The following is a 20,013-nucleotide window of genomic DNA, read 5'->3' as shown; positions in this document are numbered from 1 at the left end:
CTAATGGGCTCCAGTGATTACTTCGCTTCTTTTAATTTTGTGATTATTGAGGGAGGGAAATAATTGTGAAAGATATGAACAGCTGTTCCCTGTCACTCAGGATCCCTTCATATACTGGAAGATTATTAATTCCCTCCTCAGTATTTTGTCTCTAGGCTACATAAACCCAGTTACTTTAGCCTTTCTTCATAGGATCTAATTTCCAAGCCATTAATCATTTCTGTTCCTCTGTTCCGGACTGTTTCCAGGTTTTCTATAACGTGATTAAGGTACAAGGCCCCAGACTGAACATGATACCCACATTATTAATATAAATTTACCTAATATTAGAGAGTTTACATCACCTACCCTTCTCTCTTAAATAAATACACACTATTCAAATTTAAATATTATAGAATCATCCATATCAAGGAAAGAAAAGGACAAATTCTCCAAGATCTTACTTTTGTTGCTTCTGATATCACAGGTATCAGGAATCAGAGAATTTTAGAACTGGGAGTTAAATTATAGACTATTAGAACTGGAACTTTAGATCCAAGTCAAGCCAACAAGGTTGTATTAAGTGTCTGCTATGGGCTGGAGTGCCATTCAGGCATAGGGGAAACACATTCAAAGGCCCGGAAGTAAGAGATTAAATATTGCATTCAGTGAACAATGAGTAGGCAGTTTGTCTGGAACACAGAATTTATAAAGGAGAATGATATAAACTAGACCTCTTCACTCCCCACCTATGCTTGGTTTAAACTCTACCAATATTGTACTTTCCCCAGAATCAGTTCAGCACCAGAGATCTCATCATCATAACTGCTTCAGCTTTGCTTTTCAATACTTCATCTGTACCCTCAGTTACCTCTGCTCCTCTGATTGGAAAGTGGGAAGGTTGAACAAAATTTTCTTTCCAAAGCCTCCCTTTATAGAAGGCTTATAATGTCCAGCCATCATTTTATTGTTCACAAGCCTCACTGCTTGGTTTTGACTCCATCTCCATTATGTACCCTCTGTCTCCCCTCACCCCTTCTTACTTTTCAACTGCCTTTTGTATACTGTCATTCCCCATTTAAATTGTAATGTCCTTGAGAGTAGGAGAGTGTCTTTTCTCTTATTTGTATCTCCACCACTTAGCACAGGGTCTGACATTTAGTAAGTGCTCAATAAAAGGTTATATTGTATTATTCTATCATATTGTAAAGGTAGACTGGAGGCAGACTGTGGAGGGTTTATGTCAGATTAATAGTTTGTGTTTTATGCCAGTGTCAGTAAGAAGCCAGTAAAGCTTCTTGGGTAGGGGAGTGAGATGGACAGGCATGATTTAGGCAACCATTTTTGTCAAGTGTGTAAGGAGCTGTTTGGGGAGAGCAGAGATTGGAAGTAAGGGGGTCTCATTAGGGTGCTATTGCAAGAAAATATTAGAAGTTATCTCATTTAATCTCATTTTAAATAAGAAAATTGAGCTCCTAAGAGATGAAGTGATTTTTCTTTTTTTGGAGGGGGGAAGGTAGGGCAATTGGGATTAAATGACTTGCCCAAGGTCACATAGCTAGTTTTTTTTTGTGTTAAGAGTCTGAGGCTGGATTTGAACTCACATACTCCTGACTCCAGGTCCAGTTTTCTATTCACTGTGCCACCTAGCCTCCCCCAAAGTGAGTTTTCTAAGGTCCCACCACTAGTGGCATTGCTGGTACACAAATTTGGTCCTACTGCCCTCAAACCAGTGACTTATTTATTATGTCCTGTGGTCTCAGGGTAGCTGATTTCATGGTTTGTGCTCCATGCACAGGCTGCTTAAAGGCAGCCAATCCCAGTTTCCTATTAAGGCTAGAGCTTTTGGTCTCAGAAGGGAAACTTAAGGAACTTCAGTCATTTTCAGGAAGCTAAAAAAAGAATAAAAAAAACCCAGCATATATTCTGACACATTGTAAAATTAATACCGTCAAGTCTCAAAGTTCATTTGGAACTAATCTATTCCAATTAATTTTGATATGTTCCAGATGACATATCATCCTCATTCCTAGCAACATTAATTTTTCTTCATCATATCTTATGGGGTGATACCACTGAAGTCTATCTTCTCTTTTCCTTTTCTTCCTTTTCCTGAAAAATGTCCCAGATATTTGACCAGGTGGGAAATGGTTGTACTTCTGATGATGACTCTGCTCCTTGATCCCCGGTTCCAGTAGCAGGGCTATTACTCCCTTTAGCAAGGGCTCTTGGATCAATGTGAGTACTTGGTTGTTGTGTTCTACCTCCAGCCCGGAATGCAATCTGTCAATATTTTTCATTATACAATTCTTCAACCAATACAATCTCTGAATTAGCCCATAAAAATGGTTGCCACCAGAGGAAAAATTTATATTCTGTGCATAATAGAAATTTTGACATGTTTGAAAATTAAAGCTGTAATGCCTTTGAGAGTATCTGGTCATTATTCTCTCTGTTGTTATGTGTTGTTATTGGGGAGCAAAAGGTCTCTAGGAAAACTGACACGAAGTCAAGTGGTTTACCTAAAGGACTCCAGACAATTATATTTCTGTTCCTAAAAGTATAATGCTCCAAAATATTCACACAAAATAGGACACTGCATCTTGCTCACTGATTACTGAAATTTGACTGGATCAGAGCTAATAAGCCATGATTTATAATAATGTCAATAAACATAATTACCTTTATGATGATTTTTAAAGTGGGATTTTTTTTGGTGTTGTTGATTTTCTAAGTTATCCACTTACATGATCTACCTTTTTCTTTCCCTTCTTTTTTTTCAAAACTATATTATATTGGGGCAGGCAGCTGGCACAATGAGTAAGAGCACCGGCCCTGGCGTCAGGAGACCCGGGATTGGTTCTGGTCTCAGATATTTCACACCCACACAAAATGACTGGCTGTGTAACCTTGAGCAAGTTACTTAATCCCAATTGCTTAAAAAAAACTATATTATATTAATTAACCTCTAATAGAGATGTATCCAAGACACTGCTGAAATTTTTCAAGGAAATCCAAAACTCATTTTCATAACACACCACATAGTTAACTGTGCAGCTCTTTTTTTAAAGGAAAGCAACTTTTTATAATGAAGGTTAAAAGCTATAGTCTGTGATATTTTTAAAATGTTAATATAATTAAATCTAATTAATACCTTTTCTCCAATTGTCTGTTACACAAGTATATTTGGTATGTTGCCCCATATTTTAGGTATTAATAATATGTAAAATGATTAACCAGAATGACCTATAGAAGGGACTAATAGGTAACTTTGATAACATACCTCAGTTTTCTACATAGGAATAATAATAATGTTCCTAAATAACAATTAACTTTCCATGAGGAATTGAATAAATTGCCTGCTGATATATCTTTCAGGGCACTAAAATTTGATAAGTATTCCTGCTATTTACTAATCAGCCCTGAAAAGTTACAACTACACCTCTTCCAAGTTAAAGTTGCCTGTCTTTTATTAAAGGGCAAGCACTAGTGAGAGGCAGCTACACATCTTGGCTTGGTATGCATAATGCCTTCAATGCTGGAATGAAAGTTGGTTAATGCTAATATGAAATTGGCTCTTAGAGTATTAATAATTGTGGAGCTCTAATGGCATTTGTGTACCAAAACAGTTATCTTCCATGTACCTGTCCTTATTTCTCATCCCATTCCAGACAGTTTGCAAATATTATGTTGATATCAATACATTTCATCAGATTACAGTTCCTTAAATAAAAGAAGAAAAGAGGAATGAGACCATTTGTAAGGAAGCTCCCAAATATTTTAAACAGAAAGCAGGTTGTTCCACAAAACAATAATAACAACAACAACAACAGCAACAAACAACAAAATTTGGCATCTAAGTGAAACTCTATGAGTACTTTTTTTTTAAGTAAAATATTCTGCCTGGTAAATATTGGCTTCCCTTTTTGACCCAATAATCTTTTTAAACATGAATAGAAGAGTGGGCAAGATGGTCTTTGGGACATGGAAATATTCTTTAATGAACCCAAATCTTCCTGAAACAAGTGACAAACATATCTGGAAATAGATAAATACACACATACATACATATGGATCCACACATATACATATATATTTGTGTTTGCATATATAAATACTACCCATAGGATTTATGCATAATCTATGTGTACACACACATATACACACATATGTACACACGAATAGATAAATATGTATATATGGTCACACTAAGGATATAATTTATATATGTTCCACAGTGCATAAATGTGCATATACATATGCACATACTAGCAAAAACAATGCACACATGAAAACATCCATGTGCATGCATGTATGTTGTATACACAGGCATATACCTATAGGTATGTACATTTATAAATATATACATACACAAACATATACTACACATATACATATATACACACATGCATGTACATACACCAACATGTTTACATGCATACCTACTATCTCTCTTTTTATCTATTTATCTCTCTTATGTAATTATCTATATCTCTCTCTTCCTGCAAGGCATGGAATAGTTTCTGCAGCATTCAAGTTTAGGATCAACTAGAAGTCAATGGAGAAATTCATGATAAATGTGAAAATGGTTCCAACATAAATGTTAGGGCAGTATAAAGGATTTCTCCAGAGAATGTATGACCAGAAAAAAAAATGAACCCACCAACATAGCAAGAGGAAGAGACAACCAATGTAAAGTTCAAGTGTTCCATTGGTATCCATCCATGCAAAGCTGAAAAAAAAATTGAGGAAGGACCTCAACATGTTTCATGGACTCCCTATGGTAAATTTGTGGGATATCATGGGTAATCGTATTGTAAATGTATTGACAAACATGCATGGAACATTATTAGCATTATTGAATATCACATTGACATGATCACAGATCTATTGGTATTTTTTTTTCAAAATGATTTAAAATCTAAGTAAAAGGAATGTTTGCCTGCCCCAGTTTCTTCAAATCAAGGTGATTTTTAAAAAAATGATACAGGCTACATTCATGTCCAACAAAGGAATACATTTTCATGGAACAGTTTCTCATTGCCTCTGGCCTAAGAAGTAGTTTAAGTTTTCTTGTCTCCTAACAGTACCATTCATTATTATGTTTAATTGCAGTAACCAGCAAAGGCAGATGGCAATGGAAAATTAGAAACAGAATGGACTGTCAGAAGCTGATCCTTATCTGGAGAACATCCATGGAATTTTGCTCAGAAAGATGGCTGTCTGGAGCCCCCAGCCAAATAGCATCCTGGAAAAAGGTAAACAGAATGCCTCATGTAAAGATTGTTGTTTGAATAGAAGACACAGCACTCTAGGAAATAGCCAACAGATGTCACATTTCTGAAAGTAGTAGGAGGGAAGCCAAGTTTTAAAAAAAGAAACAAACAGTCATAAAACAGAAGACAATTTGCCTGCAGATTGACTTGTTTTAATACCTGTGAGCTGCTCTCATCACAAAATCTCTTGTTTCCCGAATAAGCAGGCAATAACAGTGAAATGAAACACAAAGTAGACTGAAGCCATCATGCTAAAATGAACCAGCAAATACTTCAATTAGAGTTCAGAAAGATCAGGCATTTCCATGTTCTCTCAGAATGAATGATATCCTAGCAGCTTTAACTTACATGCCTCAGTAGAGGTGCTGAGGAGCTATTAAGGGAATAACTTTGGGGTCCTATTTGAACATTTAATTTTTGAAGAAATGTAGCCTTGGAATCATCTGTTTTCAAAACCTTGGGTCTTGAAGTAACTTTTTCAATAACTGAGCTGGACGGTAATTAGATATCTTTCTTGTCTGTTTGTTTTTCTTCCAAATATGGTTTGTTGGCTTTTATGTTCTTGTACTAAACCTGTCAAATAGACAGTCTTTCTCACAGATCAAAATGAAAGTGTTTTTGGAAAATTATTACCTTGTTACGACAAATCTGAAGACAACTAAAAATCTTTTACAGCATTACAGAATTTCAGAGCTGAATGGACAGTTGAAGTGCCTGTCTATGCCAACCTTCATCTGAAAAATACTCCTCTCTACAAGATTCCTGACAAGTGGTCAGTCCCATATTCCTAGAAGATCTCAAGTGGTGGGGAAACTCACCTACCATTCAAGGCAACCCATTCTACTTTGAGTTAGCTCTGAATGATAAGCAGTTTTTTTATTTCTCTTTTCTCCCTCTTCTCAAACCTGTACTTGCCTGTATAATATTCTTGCTGCAGCTAATTCTGATCTCTGGGACCAATCAAAAGAATACAGAATAAATAAAAATATAATACTGAAAAATCAAAATAATACAGAATAAATCCCTCTTCCACATCAACTACTTGAAGATAGCTATTCTGTTACCCTTTGTCTCCTACAGACTAAATATATAACCTAATTTCATATGGCAGGAATTTGATGAAGACTTTTCAACTTTTCAGTGGCCCTCTCCTAGGTGATGGTGAGCTTATCAATGTCCTTCTTAAAATGTGATTTTTACCACCATCCCCTTACTAATTTAAGGGGGAAAAAAGAAATACCAAACTGAATATAGAGAAATTAAGTAGGATTCATACAGTTAATTTAATAATGATCAGAATTGGGATTTGATCTCAGGTCTCCTGAATCGAAGTTCATCACTCTTTAGAATAACTCAGCTGCCATCCTGTATAAACTTCCATTCATTCACCATTTCCTGAGAGCCTACTACGTGGAGGGTTGTTTGTTAAATGCTGAAGACATTGTGCCACATAATGAGGCCCTGGGCTTGGAATTGAGTAACTCTCTTTCTATTCTGAACTGACAGTTTTGATTATGTCATTTTATAAATTTCTTTACAAGAGAGGCAGCAGCATGTGCTTGAGAATTTTTTTTTTAGTAAGTAGAAGCAGGTCAAATATTTTTGCAAGGTGGGTATTTTTCTTTTAAATACCTCCAGGTAATTTGCAAGTGCAGGTATTTCAATATTCACATGTCTCATGTGCACCATTTGGTTTACAGGCTTCTGATTGCTATCTTGTGGTGAATTGTTCTGTTTATAGCTTTAAAATTGCTATCTGGGTGACAGTCTTCTGTTTCTAATCTTCAGATGGTTGTCTAGTGGCTTTGCTCCCCATGGTTTATCATGCAGCTTGGAAAGATTGTGGAGGGGAAGAAAATTAACTAACTATGCACCTGCTTGGTATACAGTTTTATGATTGTAACCTGTGTTATGATGTGCATCTTGGGGCTTGCCATTGAAACATGTCTTAAAATATAGATTTTTTTTTAAGAAATGTGTAAAAGTAATGCTTGTAGGTGGGAAATATTGTGAGTCTTAGTGATTTTGGAAAACTGCTTTGAGACAGAGTTGAAAGAGCTTGAAATGTGATTTTACTTTAGCCTCTCACATTCGTTTTCCTCACATCCTCAGAGTCTTTCCTCTCCTCCCCCCTTACTGTCATTATTTTAATTGAAGTGTTGAAATTGGATTAGGGTCATATGCTTTACCATGGGCATCTCAGAAGAATACAGTTTCTGGTGGCTTTTTAGCATGTAAAAATAGGAAATTAACCAACTTATTTACAAAATAGTAGTATGATGAGAACTTTCTGTCCTTTTGAGGTCTCTCTTTAGCATAGTAAAAGGTCGAAAGAAAAAATGAAAGTCTTTGGAAACTTGAGCCAATATATAAAAGGAACAGCTGATACCATTCTCAAAACAAGTCACTAGAGACAACAGTCTTTTAGTGATTATTACCATCTATTTACTTATTTAGTGTTCATATTTGTATTTTCTATCTAGTCAGTAAATCACTTTAAGGTACAAGGTGGTCTATAAACTAGCTTTAGGAAAATCACTAGTTTTAAGTGGGCATAAAGATTTTAAAGAAAGGAGGAAAAAAAAAAGTCTTCCTTAGAGGAAGTCCCCTTTGACCCAATTCACTCCTTTTGGTTATCTTTCCACTTCCAATTCATGATGAAGGCAAAGAGAAATGTGGAAGATTGTGGGATTTCAATCTTCTTGGCAATAGAGAGGCTGGAGAGAGAGCTAGGGAGAAAGTTATTAAGACTAATGTGGTCAAAGTGGCTTTCATGGTTATTTTTTGAGATTCAGCTTAAATCTTCTCTGGGTAGGACTTCTCCTTTCCCACACCTCTTATCTTTCTGAGATAATGTTCCATTTGCAATGTATATAATCAGTTCTGCTATAAGGTGATATGTCTTCCCAAAAAAGTACCACAGCTATTCAACATTGTGTATTAAAAATACAAGCCTTTTGGGGAAAATGGGATTAGGGGTACAACAGCCCAAAACTTTGTCAGTGATACACACAAAAAGAGAGGAACCTAATAAAAAAGGTAGCACAATTATAAATACATAAATACTAAAATAAATAGTGGCTATATATGCAGCCTAAGGCTCCTTCTCTCCCTCTGGCCAGCCTCCCAAGGGCAAGACTAGCAAAATTCTGCTTCAGTTGGGATTGGAGGCCATTGCACAAGGACAGTGGTGCTGCAGGTGGTGGTTTGGACCAACCCTATTCTGCTCATGGATCCTGACTATACCTGAAGATATGAAATAAAGACCCATTGTTTTACTTGTTTACTTTTGGCTTCAGAAGAGTTGCAGCTTCTGGGTTATTGTGAACTAGCATAGTTTTCTTCTATTTGTTTCACACAGAAGAAATTGGGCAGAAGCAAACTTGAAATTTGTGTAATGCTCAAAATGTTCCCTAATACATCAATTGTATGGGAACAAATTCACCTTTTTGAAACAAACAGGAGAGCAAAATTGACTATATATCTTGCATGTAAAGGATTGCCATTTTGTCTTCCCTGTTAGAAGGTAAGCACCTTGAGGGAAGGGAGAGTACTATTGCATTTCTTTATGTCCCCAGCATTTAGGGCAATGTCATGATTTGTACTTAATAAGTGTTTTGTTTTTGTTTTGACAGAATGACTGTAAGATAAGCATGATGATTAGTGGCAAAATCTCCAGAAACTGAGGCTCCAGCCTGGATGCTACCTATCTGAGTTTCAGTCATATCATCCAAGATATGAAATACACATTTTATGAAATTTCATTTATAGTAAATTAAAATGATGTTTCTGAAAAATTCATGGAACAAAAAAGCAGAACAGTTTTAAGATTGTTCAGCTGAGAAGACGAGTAGAATGAGGAAAAGCAGGTCACTTTCTACAATTACCTTTAACAAGTTAAGCTCTTACTCAACATCTGAAAGACATAACTCAAGAAATAACTAAAATAGAGTCTAGTTCCCTTACAGCTTTAAAATTCTGAGTCTTTGAAAATAGAAATTACTCAGCCATTTCATGAGGACATCATTGAGGATCCATACTTGAAAGTATGGCTACTAACTCTAGTATGAGTGTAAAGTGTTAACACGTCCTCCAAAGCAATTAGTGAAATATGAAGGTTAAATTTTCCTGTAAGGTAGGGGTCAGGGATAAGCATCGGGTGAGCTTTTTAATAGGTCCTGAATCGCCATTTTTCTTTGCCTTCTCTTATATCTACGCCCACTTAATTGTTTCACTTTTCCCCCTTACCTCTAGTACAGTCTGGGTAACACATTAAAGTTAGTCTGATACCATTCTTATAAAATCTAATAATCAACAGACTAGAAAAAAACCTAGAAATAAATTACCCTTTTTTTTAAAGTAAACACTGTTGGGCTACAACACTTATCATATTTTTATTCCTCCAAAGAAACTAACAGAAAATAATTAGCAGCAGGCTAATGTAGGTGAACACACATGAGTGGGCCTATGTGCTAAAAGGTGAGAAACATATGGCAGGCGTCATACTTCAAACCACCAAAGGATTCCTTTTGAGTCAGGAGAATAATTAAAGGGATTCACAGGAATGGATACAAATGAACCCATATTCACAAATCCAGAATGAGTCCTCTGCCTCCCCAAACCGCTTCCTCTTCTCTTAGAAATTCCAAGCACACAAAGTGACATTTGTTTCATATTTTATTGAATTTCATTTATATTAAATTAAAAATATATTTCTGACAGATTCATGTAACAAAAAAGCAGAACAGTTTTCAAATTGTTCAGCTGGGATGATCAGAGTGGAATGAGGCAAAGCAGGTCACATTCTACAATTGCCTTAAACAAGTAAAGCTCTTACCCAAGGTCCAAAATATGGAACTTGAGAAAGAACTGAAATAGAGCCTAAATCACACAGATTAATGTTATTGTTTCTCCCTCATTCTCAAACAACAACAGAAAAAAAGGAAAAGGGGAAACCTTTTTTTTTGAGAAAAAAAAAACAAAGGGGGGAAATTATACTAAAATATATAGCTAATATTAAAAAGTTAGTACGTGTTAAGTGCATAATCCTTCATAGCTGAAATAGAAAAAAATGTTAAAAGAACATTACACCACACACAATTGGCATATCCTATTGTGTAAGCAAATGCAGAAATTGAACACGCCACAATAGTGCTAAACACAGAATCACACAGAATGTCAAAATGATACCTCCCAACCAAAAAGAAAAAAAAATCACAAGCCAATTACTTATATACAAATCAACTCTAAAGACAATTATGTTCCAATTAAAGATGTCCACAAAAGAAAATAAAAGCAACATTACCCTTATTTACAAATGCAACTAGCCATGTCTTTAACAAGCTATAAAAATACTATTCACATTTTCAAAGTAACATACAGTAGTATTTTTTTTGTTTATTTCAAAAAAAGGCAGCTAACTTTGAATGTAGGGCTTTAAATGAAAGGTGAATTTCTTACCCAAAAAGATGCTGTTGCTACATCTCTGTTCCTTGAAGATACTTCACAAAAGCTAGGGCTTATTTTATGTTGACAAGTTCAGAACATTAGAAAATGAATACACATGGATAGGATACCCTCAGCCTCTGCCTTTTAGGTAATGTCTCACCTTTACTACTTAAATGGATCTCACTATACAGGCTTTGAGGAGAGGATGGGGGTGGATATAAGGAAGAAAAGACTAACTTGATATTTTGTTTGTGCTATGGATTGGCCTTCAGGTTGATATCATTCTCTTTTGTTTGGAGTCAAGGTAAGGGATAGGGGATCTAATCCTACCAGAATGTTTTGAAGGATGTAACTGTAACATGCAAAAAACACTGGGCAACCAGTACACACAGCATGGAGATGTGGACACACCAGCCTTTGGTGGGTGCCCATTCAAAGTTAGCTGCCTACACACAGCTGCTCAGTTTAATAATCGACCCATTTAACAGCAGTACCAGTTTATGCTACATATTTCATAGTACCTTACTTTAAAAGAACAGCTTACATATCTACACTTAGAAAATAATGTTCCCAGTTGGGTACTGTGGTTATCCCAAAAGGTGTCAGTCAGTCTTCAGAGTGCTATGGTTTGGGTAATGTTTTTGCACTCCCTTCGTCAAGCCCCTGAGAGATCAGAAAGCTACAGGGCAAATGAATCTCCCTTCTGGAAAAAAAGGGAGTATATGCAAACCCTATTCATTGAAAACATAGCAAATCAAAGTTAAAAACTGTGTTTATGTCATAGGAAATTCTAAGAATTCTAAGTTAGGGAGAAATATCTGTGCATTAAAAATGGAAATAAGAGTCATGACAAAATGGTTTGAGACATGTTAGACTGTTGCTTCCAGGTACAAAAGTATGTTTCTCTGTTTTGTTACTCTTTTTAGAATGACTTTGTAGAAAAAGAACCACTTTTGATTATTGGCATAAGGCTCACTGGAGCATTAAAAGAGAAACTGTCCTTGAAGGAACAAAGGTAGGGAAAAAATGATATCCTATCACAGAACATGAATTTTGATCATATTGGATGATGGCAAAAGAACTAGAAACTAGACTTCCAATGCTGTAATACCCCTCATTTCTCTCTTCAAAAGATATGCTATTCCATTAGACCCTGTGTTGAAAAATAGTAAATATGATAACACTTGAAAATTTGAGGCCTGGAAGAAGAAAAAAATACTGAAAAAGAATGATTGGAAAATGAAATCTCATTATAGGTTAAAAAAAATCAAACTCCAAATATCTTTCTTTTACAGTGGGAAAACTAAATTTCAAACTGTTGTATGTATATGTTTATAAGGGCTGCAAGATTCATTCAAGACCAGTCTCTCACCCAACATTATTATGCAGAAGACATGGTATGTGAATCTATCCTTTTGGGAAAACTTAACTATAGTAGATACACAGAGTAACTTTGTAAAATTTTTGGTGAAATGTTAAAAACAAGCCAACAAAACGATAACAACAAAACCCCCCAAACTAACAAAACCCCTAAACCATGGCCAAAGCTCTTGGCTACATAATGCAGAATTCATTTTTATGTTTGTGGGGACAGCTTAGATCAGTATTTCCCAAAGTGAGGTACAGGACCTTAAGGGCCCACTATGGCTTATAAGGGATCAATCATCAGGGCTCAAGGATGGCATCAAGAAAGGAATCCCAAAGTATATTGGTGAGAAAGTGAGCAGAAAATAGACAAAGTTTCCAAGAGGAAATGGAACATGTTTTGCTGAGCCACAAGGTGGCATAAAGAAAGGGCCTGTGAAAATAAAAATATACATCAGTTCTACTAACTCATCAGACAAGATACAAGATATCAGGAAAAAGTGGGGGTTTTTGTTTGTTTTTGTTTTTAATGAAAAAGGAGCTTTAAAACTGGAGACCAAATGATTCCTTAGTAGAAATAATTTCTGTGATTTTTAGCAAGTCGATCATTTACTTGCCAAATTATTTTTAGCAAAAGTGAATTCCAGAGGAAGCCTGTGGAGGTAAAACTGACTTTTCCCTATAAAATAGAGGCTTAGAGTCTTTTTCAGCTTGTGACTTTGGGAAAATTATGTTCCTCCCAAAGTATAACCGTTGGCCAGGGACAAGGAGTGGCACGTGTATATGTATGTATGTGAGAGGAAGATGCACTATTTTTATCACTGCTCTATAAAAAAAATTAGGCTGTCTGCAGCTTCTACAGTTTTATGAAATATTTTCTTTTAATTAAAAGACATGCAACAGCCGGCAGTGTTAACAGACAGTTTCTCATAGAAACAGAAGGGTTTCTGGCCTGAGCGACTATACACAGCAGACGTCGGATTTGCTACCATAGGGGAGTAGGCTTATTGAGGTATCTCTGGGGCTGATCGACTTGCATTTATTGTTAATCTGGTAGGAAAGAGCCTGGCACCATTGCAATATTAGTCATACTGAGGACTCGGTTTCTTTGCTATTCATCTCTTTAAAATTATGCTTTCAGCTAATCAACATCTGTCCACTGTCATTTCTGCCTGAGCAACTGGCTCAACGTCCTGCTAGTGTAGTTCTCCCATGGGTGCTGGGTTGTTCTTCAAGTGTATGTACATCAGTGTCCATGTATACCCAGACACGTTTTGTCAGGAGCTTCCCCTTTCAGAAAACTGAAGAACACAATTTCTGATAATGCTAACCATGAATTATAAGTCTTGGTGTCCCAGCCAATGGAAAGGCAGAGTGTAATCTATCCTATATCACTATTTTGTTTCTTTTTATTTTGGAAAAGAGAGTGCAATCACACTTTGTTCTCACTCAAGTAATAATATCCAAATTTTACAAGTAGGTCTTAGAAAGAACCAAAAGTAATGGGGGAGTGAAATTTTCTTTAAAAATAACATACCCCACACCCTACATACACACATACCTTCTCCATCTCCCAATGTGCCAAAGGAGAGATTTTTTTTTATTGTAACTGACCCTTGGTTAGTGATGAAAGGTTAGTTTTATTTGAGATGGTAATTCCTTCTCTTCCATAAGCCCCTAACTAGCTTTATGTGATATTAAATGAAAAAGATGGAGAAAGGTCTAAAGGAAGGTTTAAAAAAAAGTCAAAAACTTTTTTTCAGTGTTTGAAAATAGCTTTTAGTATGCCACCTTACAAAAGAACAACCACCACGAAAAAAAAAATAACCCAAAACCCTTCCAAAAGACAAGTTATCATTTGGGGTCAGCTCGTTAGCTCTCAATACTCTATCCAGAAAACAAGAATACTGATGGAAAATATTTGTTTGTATTCATCCAACCCTGAATTTCTCCCTCCAAACTTATTTTTATCATCATTCTATTGTTAGTTATTTCATTTGGTTTGCTTGTCTAATGATTGGAGAAAATGTTTTCCCCTTCCAGTACCAGAAGAGGCCAGCCCATGAGCTTTCATGACCATTTCTTCTAATACCTGATAACTGAATAAAAGAGTTTAATGAGCAACAGTTACCACTGAATAAATAATTCAAGTTTTGAAAGAAGAGTTACATAGCTCTAGAGAAATCTTTTATCTACATCTTTTCCTGTAGGGCTTTAGGGGAAAAAAAATGTTTTCTTCACTCTTGACATTCCAGAAAATAGATGAACTAGCTTCATTTAGCAGCTGGACTCTGAGGTCTTTTTTGTTGGGTTTACCCCAACAATAGAGAAGTAACCATGTACCTCTCTGACTGTCCTTCTTTAAGATATTAAAAAAAAAATGAGTGGGTTCTATGAGTTCTATGTTATGCTTTGCAGTCTATCTGTGCAATGACTGATGTTGAGTCCTTTTTTGCATTTACATTGAATGAGATGAAATACTAAAGTTTGACTTTCATTTTTAACTCTTCGACTAATTTCCATTCAACATTATTTACTGTCTGAAAGAATCTTATTGGGGAAAAGGCTCAACTTCTGGCCTGACACATAACCACAAGTCCTGTTATGCCACTGGGAAGCCCAAGAAAGTATTATCTCCATGGGGAGAACATACCCATGTGTGTGCATACATACCTCTTTGAGATGCTTCTGCTGGAACTAGGGCCTAACCCAGTTTAGGGGCAGTGAGCTTCTCTATATCTCACAATCTAAGAGCTACTTTACTATGTTAATAACCACTTATCTTCAAAGCTTTTCATAGCTGGAAATGTGATTTCCCAAGGGAGGTTGATCTATAAACAAGATTTGTAGATTTGAAAAGTTCACTCATTTGGAATTTACTTTCAGATATCACAGATTTACACAAGAGAAACTGAAAGTTCCCATTAGTAAAACCATCCTCTGGAATCTGATCCCCTGGAGAACAGCATAGATCCCAACTGCAGATTTTGTTTTTTTGTTTGTTTGGCTCTACTAGCCAAAAGCCACCATCTTGAAAACCAATGAAATATTTTCGCTCTCTTCCTAGCATATCACATCAGATACATTTCTTAGAAAACAACATGAGTATTGCTAGAATAATTAAGGGAGAATAATCAGGTAGTTATTCGGTTCAATTTGTACTATATAGCATAGTATTGGTTCATTTTCTGCTTGAAGCCTATCTGACCAATTAAGGGTTAGATCCTTTTAATGGTGCAGTGGGACTGAGATATTCTTGCTTCCCAGCAACCACTTACCTATCACACCTCAACAGAACCCTCACTTACTGTCTGCAAAAGTAACACTTTTTTCACCATTTTTTTCCTGATACCCAAGTACTATGTGGTAGATACTATGTAAATACGATACAACATTTTTGTTTTTAAAAGAGGGAAAATAAGGAAAACATTGGCATTACTGACTACCCGGAGACAGAATGATTTTTTTTAAACAGTATACTAGAACTCGTATTGTGAAGACTCTCTTTAAGAGAACCATTCAAATGAATGAATGGCCTGAAGGCTACTACTATGTCCCTAATAAACCCTGAATTATTAAGAATTCCCTCATTTTACACTTTCCTCCAGTCAGCCACTCTATTTGCTGGTGCTGTCCTGGAAGGACTTATATTCCTCCCTTGACACTTTTTCTCTTTTTCATGGCTTGGAAAGACTTCCTGCTCCTGACTGTTCTCCTTCTGGGGTTTATGGCTAAAGTCCCCTAATTATTACTAAAGTCCCCTAATTACTACAACTGATTTCTTGGTGACAAAGTTATAAGACTTGCACTGAGTCCTCTTGAGTTTGACTGTCCCGACAGTCCAATTTATGTAGGGTTTCCATATCACTCTAGCCTAGCTCATAATGCAATGGTAGCACTTAATATAATTGGCAGCATCATCTTGAGTACCCACACTCTCTGAATGAAATCACAAGGTACTCTTTCCAAATTGCAGAGGACAAAACAAAAACAAAAACAATCAGTCTCCATTAACAGTCCCTGAATGATAAGAGACCAATAAGATATGTACAAATAAAAGAACTCAATGGCCACTCTAAGGCAATTTACTCATATAAACTATGTAGAAAAATGGCCTTTATTCTGGGGTTTCCCCAAGCCCCCTTTAAAAGGTCAGTGATAGTTTTCTATGAAATTGCTTAGGTTTTATATTTGAATGTGTCTCTAAGTCTATCTTAGGTAGAATTTTTTTCTTTTTACTCACACCCCAAAGAAGAACATTTCTAGTGCATCTGAAGATCTTATTCCTGCCACTAGGCCCACCATCTCACATCTAGTTAGTGAATAAATTCACAATGATACAATGGAAAGATTTTCCAAATCAGAGGTACCATAATGGTTAAATGAAACTGAACTCATTATGAAAAAAGTTAAAAAAAAAGATCGTGTGTCAGAAAATAAAATCAAAGCTTGGTAAAAAGCATCATGATCATTTAGACTTTTTATAATTCCAACTCCTCTGAGCCATGCATGTCTGTATTTTTTTTAAACCTTCTACACACTAAACCACCTTATATGCTAGAGTTAACTTCTAATTCAACAACTACAGTCCTAATACTAGACACTCCATGGACTTCAGCTCAGGTCTTGCTTATGTCAATTTCCTTCATATGGACCATGAGGACTGGGTGACCTTTCTCCATAACATCGTTGTGATGTCATAAGTAGACAATGTGCTTGGCCCTCCCATAATCCTTGGCTATTGTTCCAAAGATGTAATTTACTTGGTTTGGCATATCCACAGTCTTTCTTCATCATTACTCTTAAAAAAAAAACATATTTAAATAACTTCAATTTGCTGGTCATTTCCATATTGCTTCTTTCAAAATCCAGAAGAGTTCAGAATGACAACAGATAAAATTGTAGCTTAAGTGCAAACTACATTCCTGAGCATTTTGCCAGGTATGTAAATTCACCTTATCCAGTGTTTTTCTTCCAGTTGAAAAGATTACTCAGTGGGCCACCCCCTGAATATATCAACAGTTTTCATGAACCACATGGAACTGAATCTTGGTTTCTCTCTTAGACCCAATGTTGCCTACTGTCTTTTCATTATTATCAATAATGAACTGGAGGGAATGGTGAAAGTTTGGGAGATGTACTATGTATATGTGGGTCTCATATTTATTATAATAGATCAAGAAAGTGAGGTTTTGGTTGTATAAATCTTATGTCTTGGCCTCCTTTTTAACCTCAAAATATTGCATATTTGAGGTTTTGCCGTTTTTGTGAGAGGAATTCTTATTTAAACTATTCTGTTAAATTATCTCAACACATAAAAATGTTAATGACATGTACTGAAGCGCCAATGTAAAATCTCTGCAATTAGAAAAAAAGTGTCAAAAATTGGGAGAGAGGCTAAGATAAAGGGATTGGCCAAAGACAAGAAATCACATAATTATTTTTTATAACTTTGATGGAGACTCAAATAGTTATGAAAGCCAAGTTAGCCATTTTCAGTTGCCAGGATAGAAATTGTTACAGAAATTGGATTCTCAATCTCAATTATTATACTATCACATGTGATATAAAAAAATTGTCCTTTTCCTAATGGAAACTATATTATGATTTCCAGGAATGCTGAATATGCACTCATCAGTTCCTGCTGATAGAAACAGACACCATGTGACTTTCTCTATAGCATTTGAGTTTTAAAAATCAAGACCTATTTTGACAGCAGGCAACACTGTCAAGTGACATCTACTGGTCCTTCCCTGGCTGTTCTGTCTTCTTGACCTCCCCATGCGGAGAAACCAGAAACAGTGTGGTCCCTCCTGTCTTTCTCTTTCTTTCCTTCATTCTAAGTTCCAAACTAGAATAGCACAGGACTTTTCATTCTCTCAGTGCATCCTTAACAGCTTCTGTTTGGATATCTCAAAAAGACTGGCCTGGAAAGTAGAGGAAGCCCATAAGAGAAAGAGAGGGGGACCAAAGAGGGGTGGGGCATGGACACTGGAGAGGGAATGTCTCTCCACTTCTGGATCACTAATAGGCCTACACCACCGTGTTTCGGTGTCTGTAGGGTGGAGGAGGCAGCACAGTGCCTGGCTTCAGGGAGAACTCGGAGAGGTATTCAGGGTTCTCTGCCACAATAGGCCGGATTCGTCCATTCTGTTTGTAAAAATATTTTGTGCTGTACTCCTGCAGGTAGTCTGGGTGTTGAAGGGTGCTCCGAGGAGGAAGGCTGTGGTTCCAGTAATCAGGGTTGTCAAAAGCTTTCTTGGCTTTCTCTGGTCCGGCCAGTCCGTTGTTCTTCAGGTACTCTGCATTTCCCAAGGTGTTGGCAAAGGTATTGAGGTACAGAGGCTCATTGATGTACTCATCCTCTGCTTTTGGTGGCCCATTGGAGGCATTGTGATATTCGGGGTTATCCAAGGCTTGGAGGTCACCATTCTTTCGCCGAGAAACAAAAGGATTCTCTTCCACAGGGTTCAGGTAATCTGAAATAGATAAAAAGTCATAGTGAACCTCTATTTCCTATATAATACTTCTATTATATCAAGGTTACTATGAAATCCATTTTATTTTATTTTATTTTATTTTTTAAAGCAATTGGGGTTAAGTAACTTGCTCAAGGTTACACAGCCAGTTATTTGTGGGTGTGGTGGTAAGTATTTGAGCCCAGATTCAATCCCAGGTCTGGGACTCTGGGGCCGGTGCTCTTACTCACTGCGCCACCTGGCTGCCCCTAAGCAATTGGGGTTAAGTAACTTGCTCAAGGTTACATGGCCAGGTGTTTCTGGGTGGGTGCTAAGTGTCTGAGCCTGGATTCGATCCCAGGTTATCCCGACTCTGGGGCCAGTGATCTTACTCACTGTGCTACCTGGCCGCCCCTATGAAATCCATTTTAACTATACAGTTCCTTTCTCTGTTATCTGATATAATTTTCCCACATGGAATATTTAGGTTTATACATGAAAATGCTAAATCCATCATTGGATTGTTTAGTTGGTTTACGCATGGTGTAGGACCTAAAAAGTCACGATGAGGCTCCTGAAATATACTCAAGCATCTTAACCTGTTTGATTTCTAGCTTTTAAATTCTGGACCAGAATTTAAGAGTACTTTAAAGGACCAATATACATCGACTGAAATACTACATTTGTGTGTGTGTGTCCACAAGGCAAAGAAAATAGATGGTAGGTTGAAAACTTTTATTTCAAAGTAAGATATTTAATGCTAAGTGTCTTTTATGATTGGGGAACTTGAAATGATATTTTATTATAGTAAAGGTAGGTCCCAGGTTTTTTTGGCAGGGGGAGAAGGAGGGTCAATGATGGGGTAGCTTGGGACATTCTGGGTTCCCTCCTGGTAGGGGGTAATCTTAGGAGTGGCTTTGGAATAGTCTCTGTCCATTTAGCCACAAGCATCATACTCATGCAATGGTCCTTTAGTCTATTTTCATATATTGTTCTCTGCCTTGAAAAACTTTATATTACCTTTGAAAAAAGTGATTTATATTTCTATTGATTACATGTTATCATGTTTGCATGATTAAATCTTAATGAAGGGAAAGATAAACTTAATTCAGTTGAGATTATATTATTCTCTTGTTTTTTAAGCAGCTTTTTATCTTCCTAAATTTTTTAATTAATTTTGTTCTTGAGCTCAAGATGCTTTTATAACTTTCAGCTTTGATGATATTATAGATATTTATGTATATATTTCTGTTTACATATACAAATGTGTGCATATATACATATATAAACATATATGTATTATGTTTCACAGTGGGACAGAGTACTGAACTTGGAGTCACAGGGCTTGAATTCAGATCCCCTCATCTCTGCCATTTGCTACCTATGTGACTTTGAGCAAGTCAATTAACCTCTACAAGCCTCAGTCTCCTCACCTGTATAATGAAGGGCACAGACTAGATTGGACTCTGAGATCCCTTCTGGTTCTG

The 20,013-nt window shown here is 36.4% G+C and overlaps 1 protein-coding gene across 1 annotated transcript in view; it reads right to left on the bottom strand.

Annotated features, from left to right (window-relative positions):
* Positions 1-9,919: 9,919 nt before the first annotated feature.
* The window catches only part of ERBB4 (erb-b2 receptor tyrosine kinase 4), a 1,413,192-nt gene continuing 1,403,098 nt past the window's right edge, over positions 9,920-20,013 (bottom strand). Inside the window, exon 28 of the mRNA XM_069075217.1 lies at positions 9,920-18,547. Coding sequence (XP_068931318.1) covers positions 18,102-18,547 — 446 coding nt within the window. The 3' untranslated portion in view covers positions 9,920-18,101. The remainder of the gene's footprint in view (positions 18,548-20,013) is intronic.

The sequence above is a fragment of the Petaurus breviceps genome, unplaced genomic scaffold, assembly GCF_028583685.1.
Source record: "Petaurus breviceps papuanus isolate PSGF00001 unplaced genomic scaffold, PetGlider_PUasm1.0 90903, whole genome shotgun sequence".
Taxonomy (NCBI): domain Eukaryota; kingdom Metazoa; phylum Chordata; class Mammalia; order Diprotodontia; family Petauridae; genus Petaurus; species Petaurus breviceps.
The sequence above is the reverse complement of the archived record's forward strand: the minus strand, read 5'-3'. Positions and strand labels throughout refer to the sequence as shown.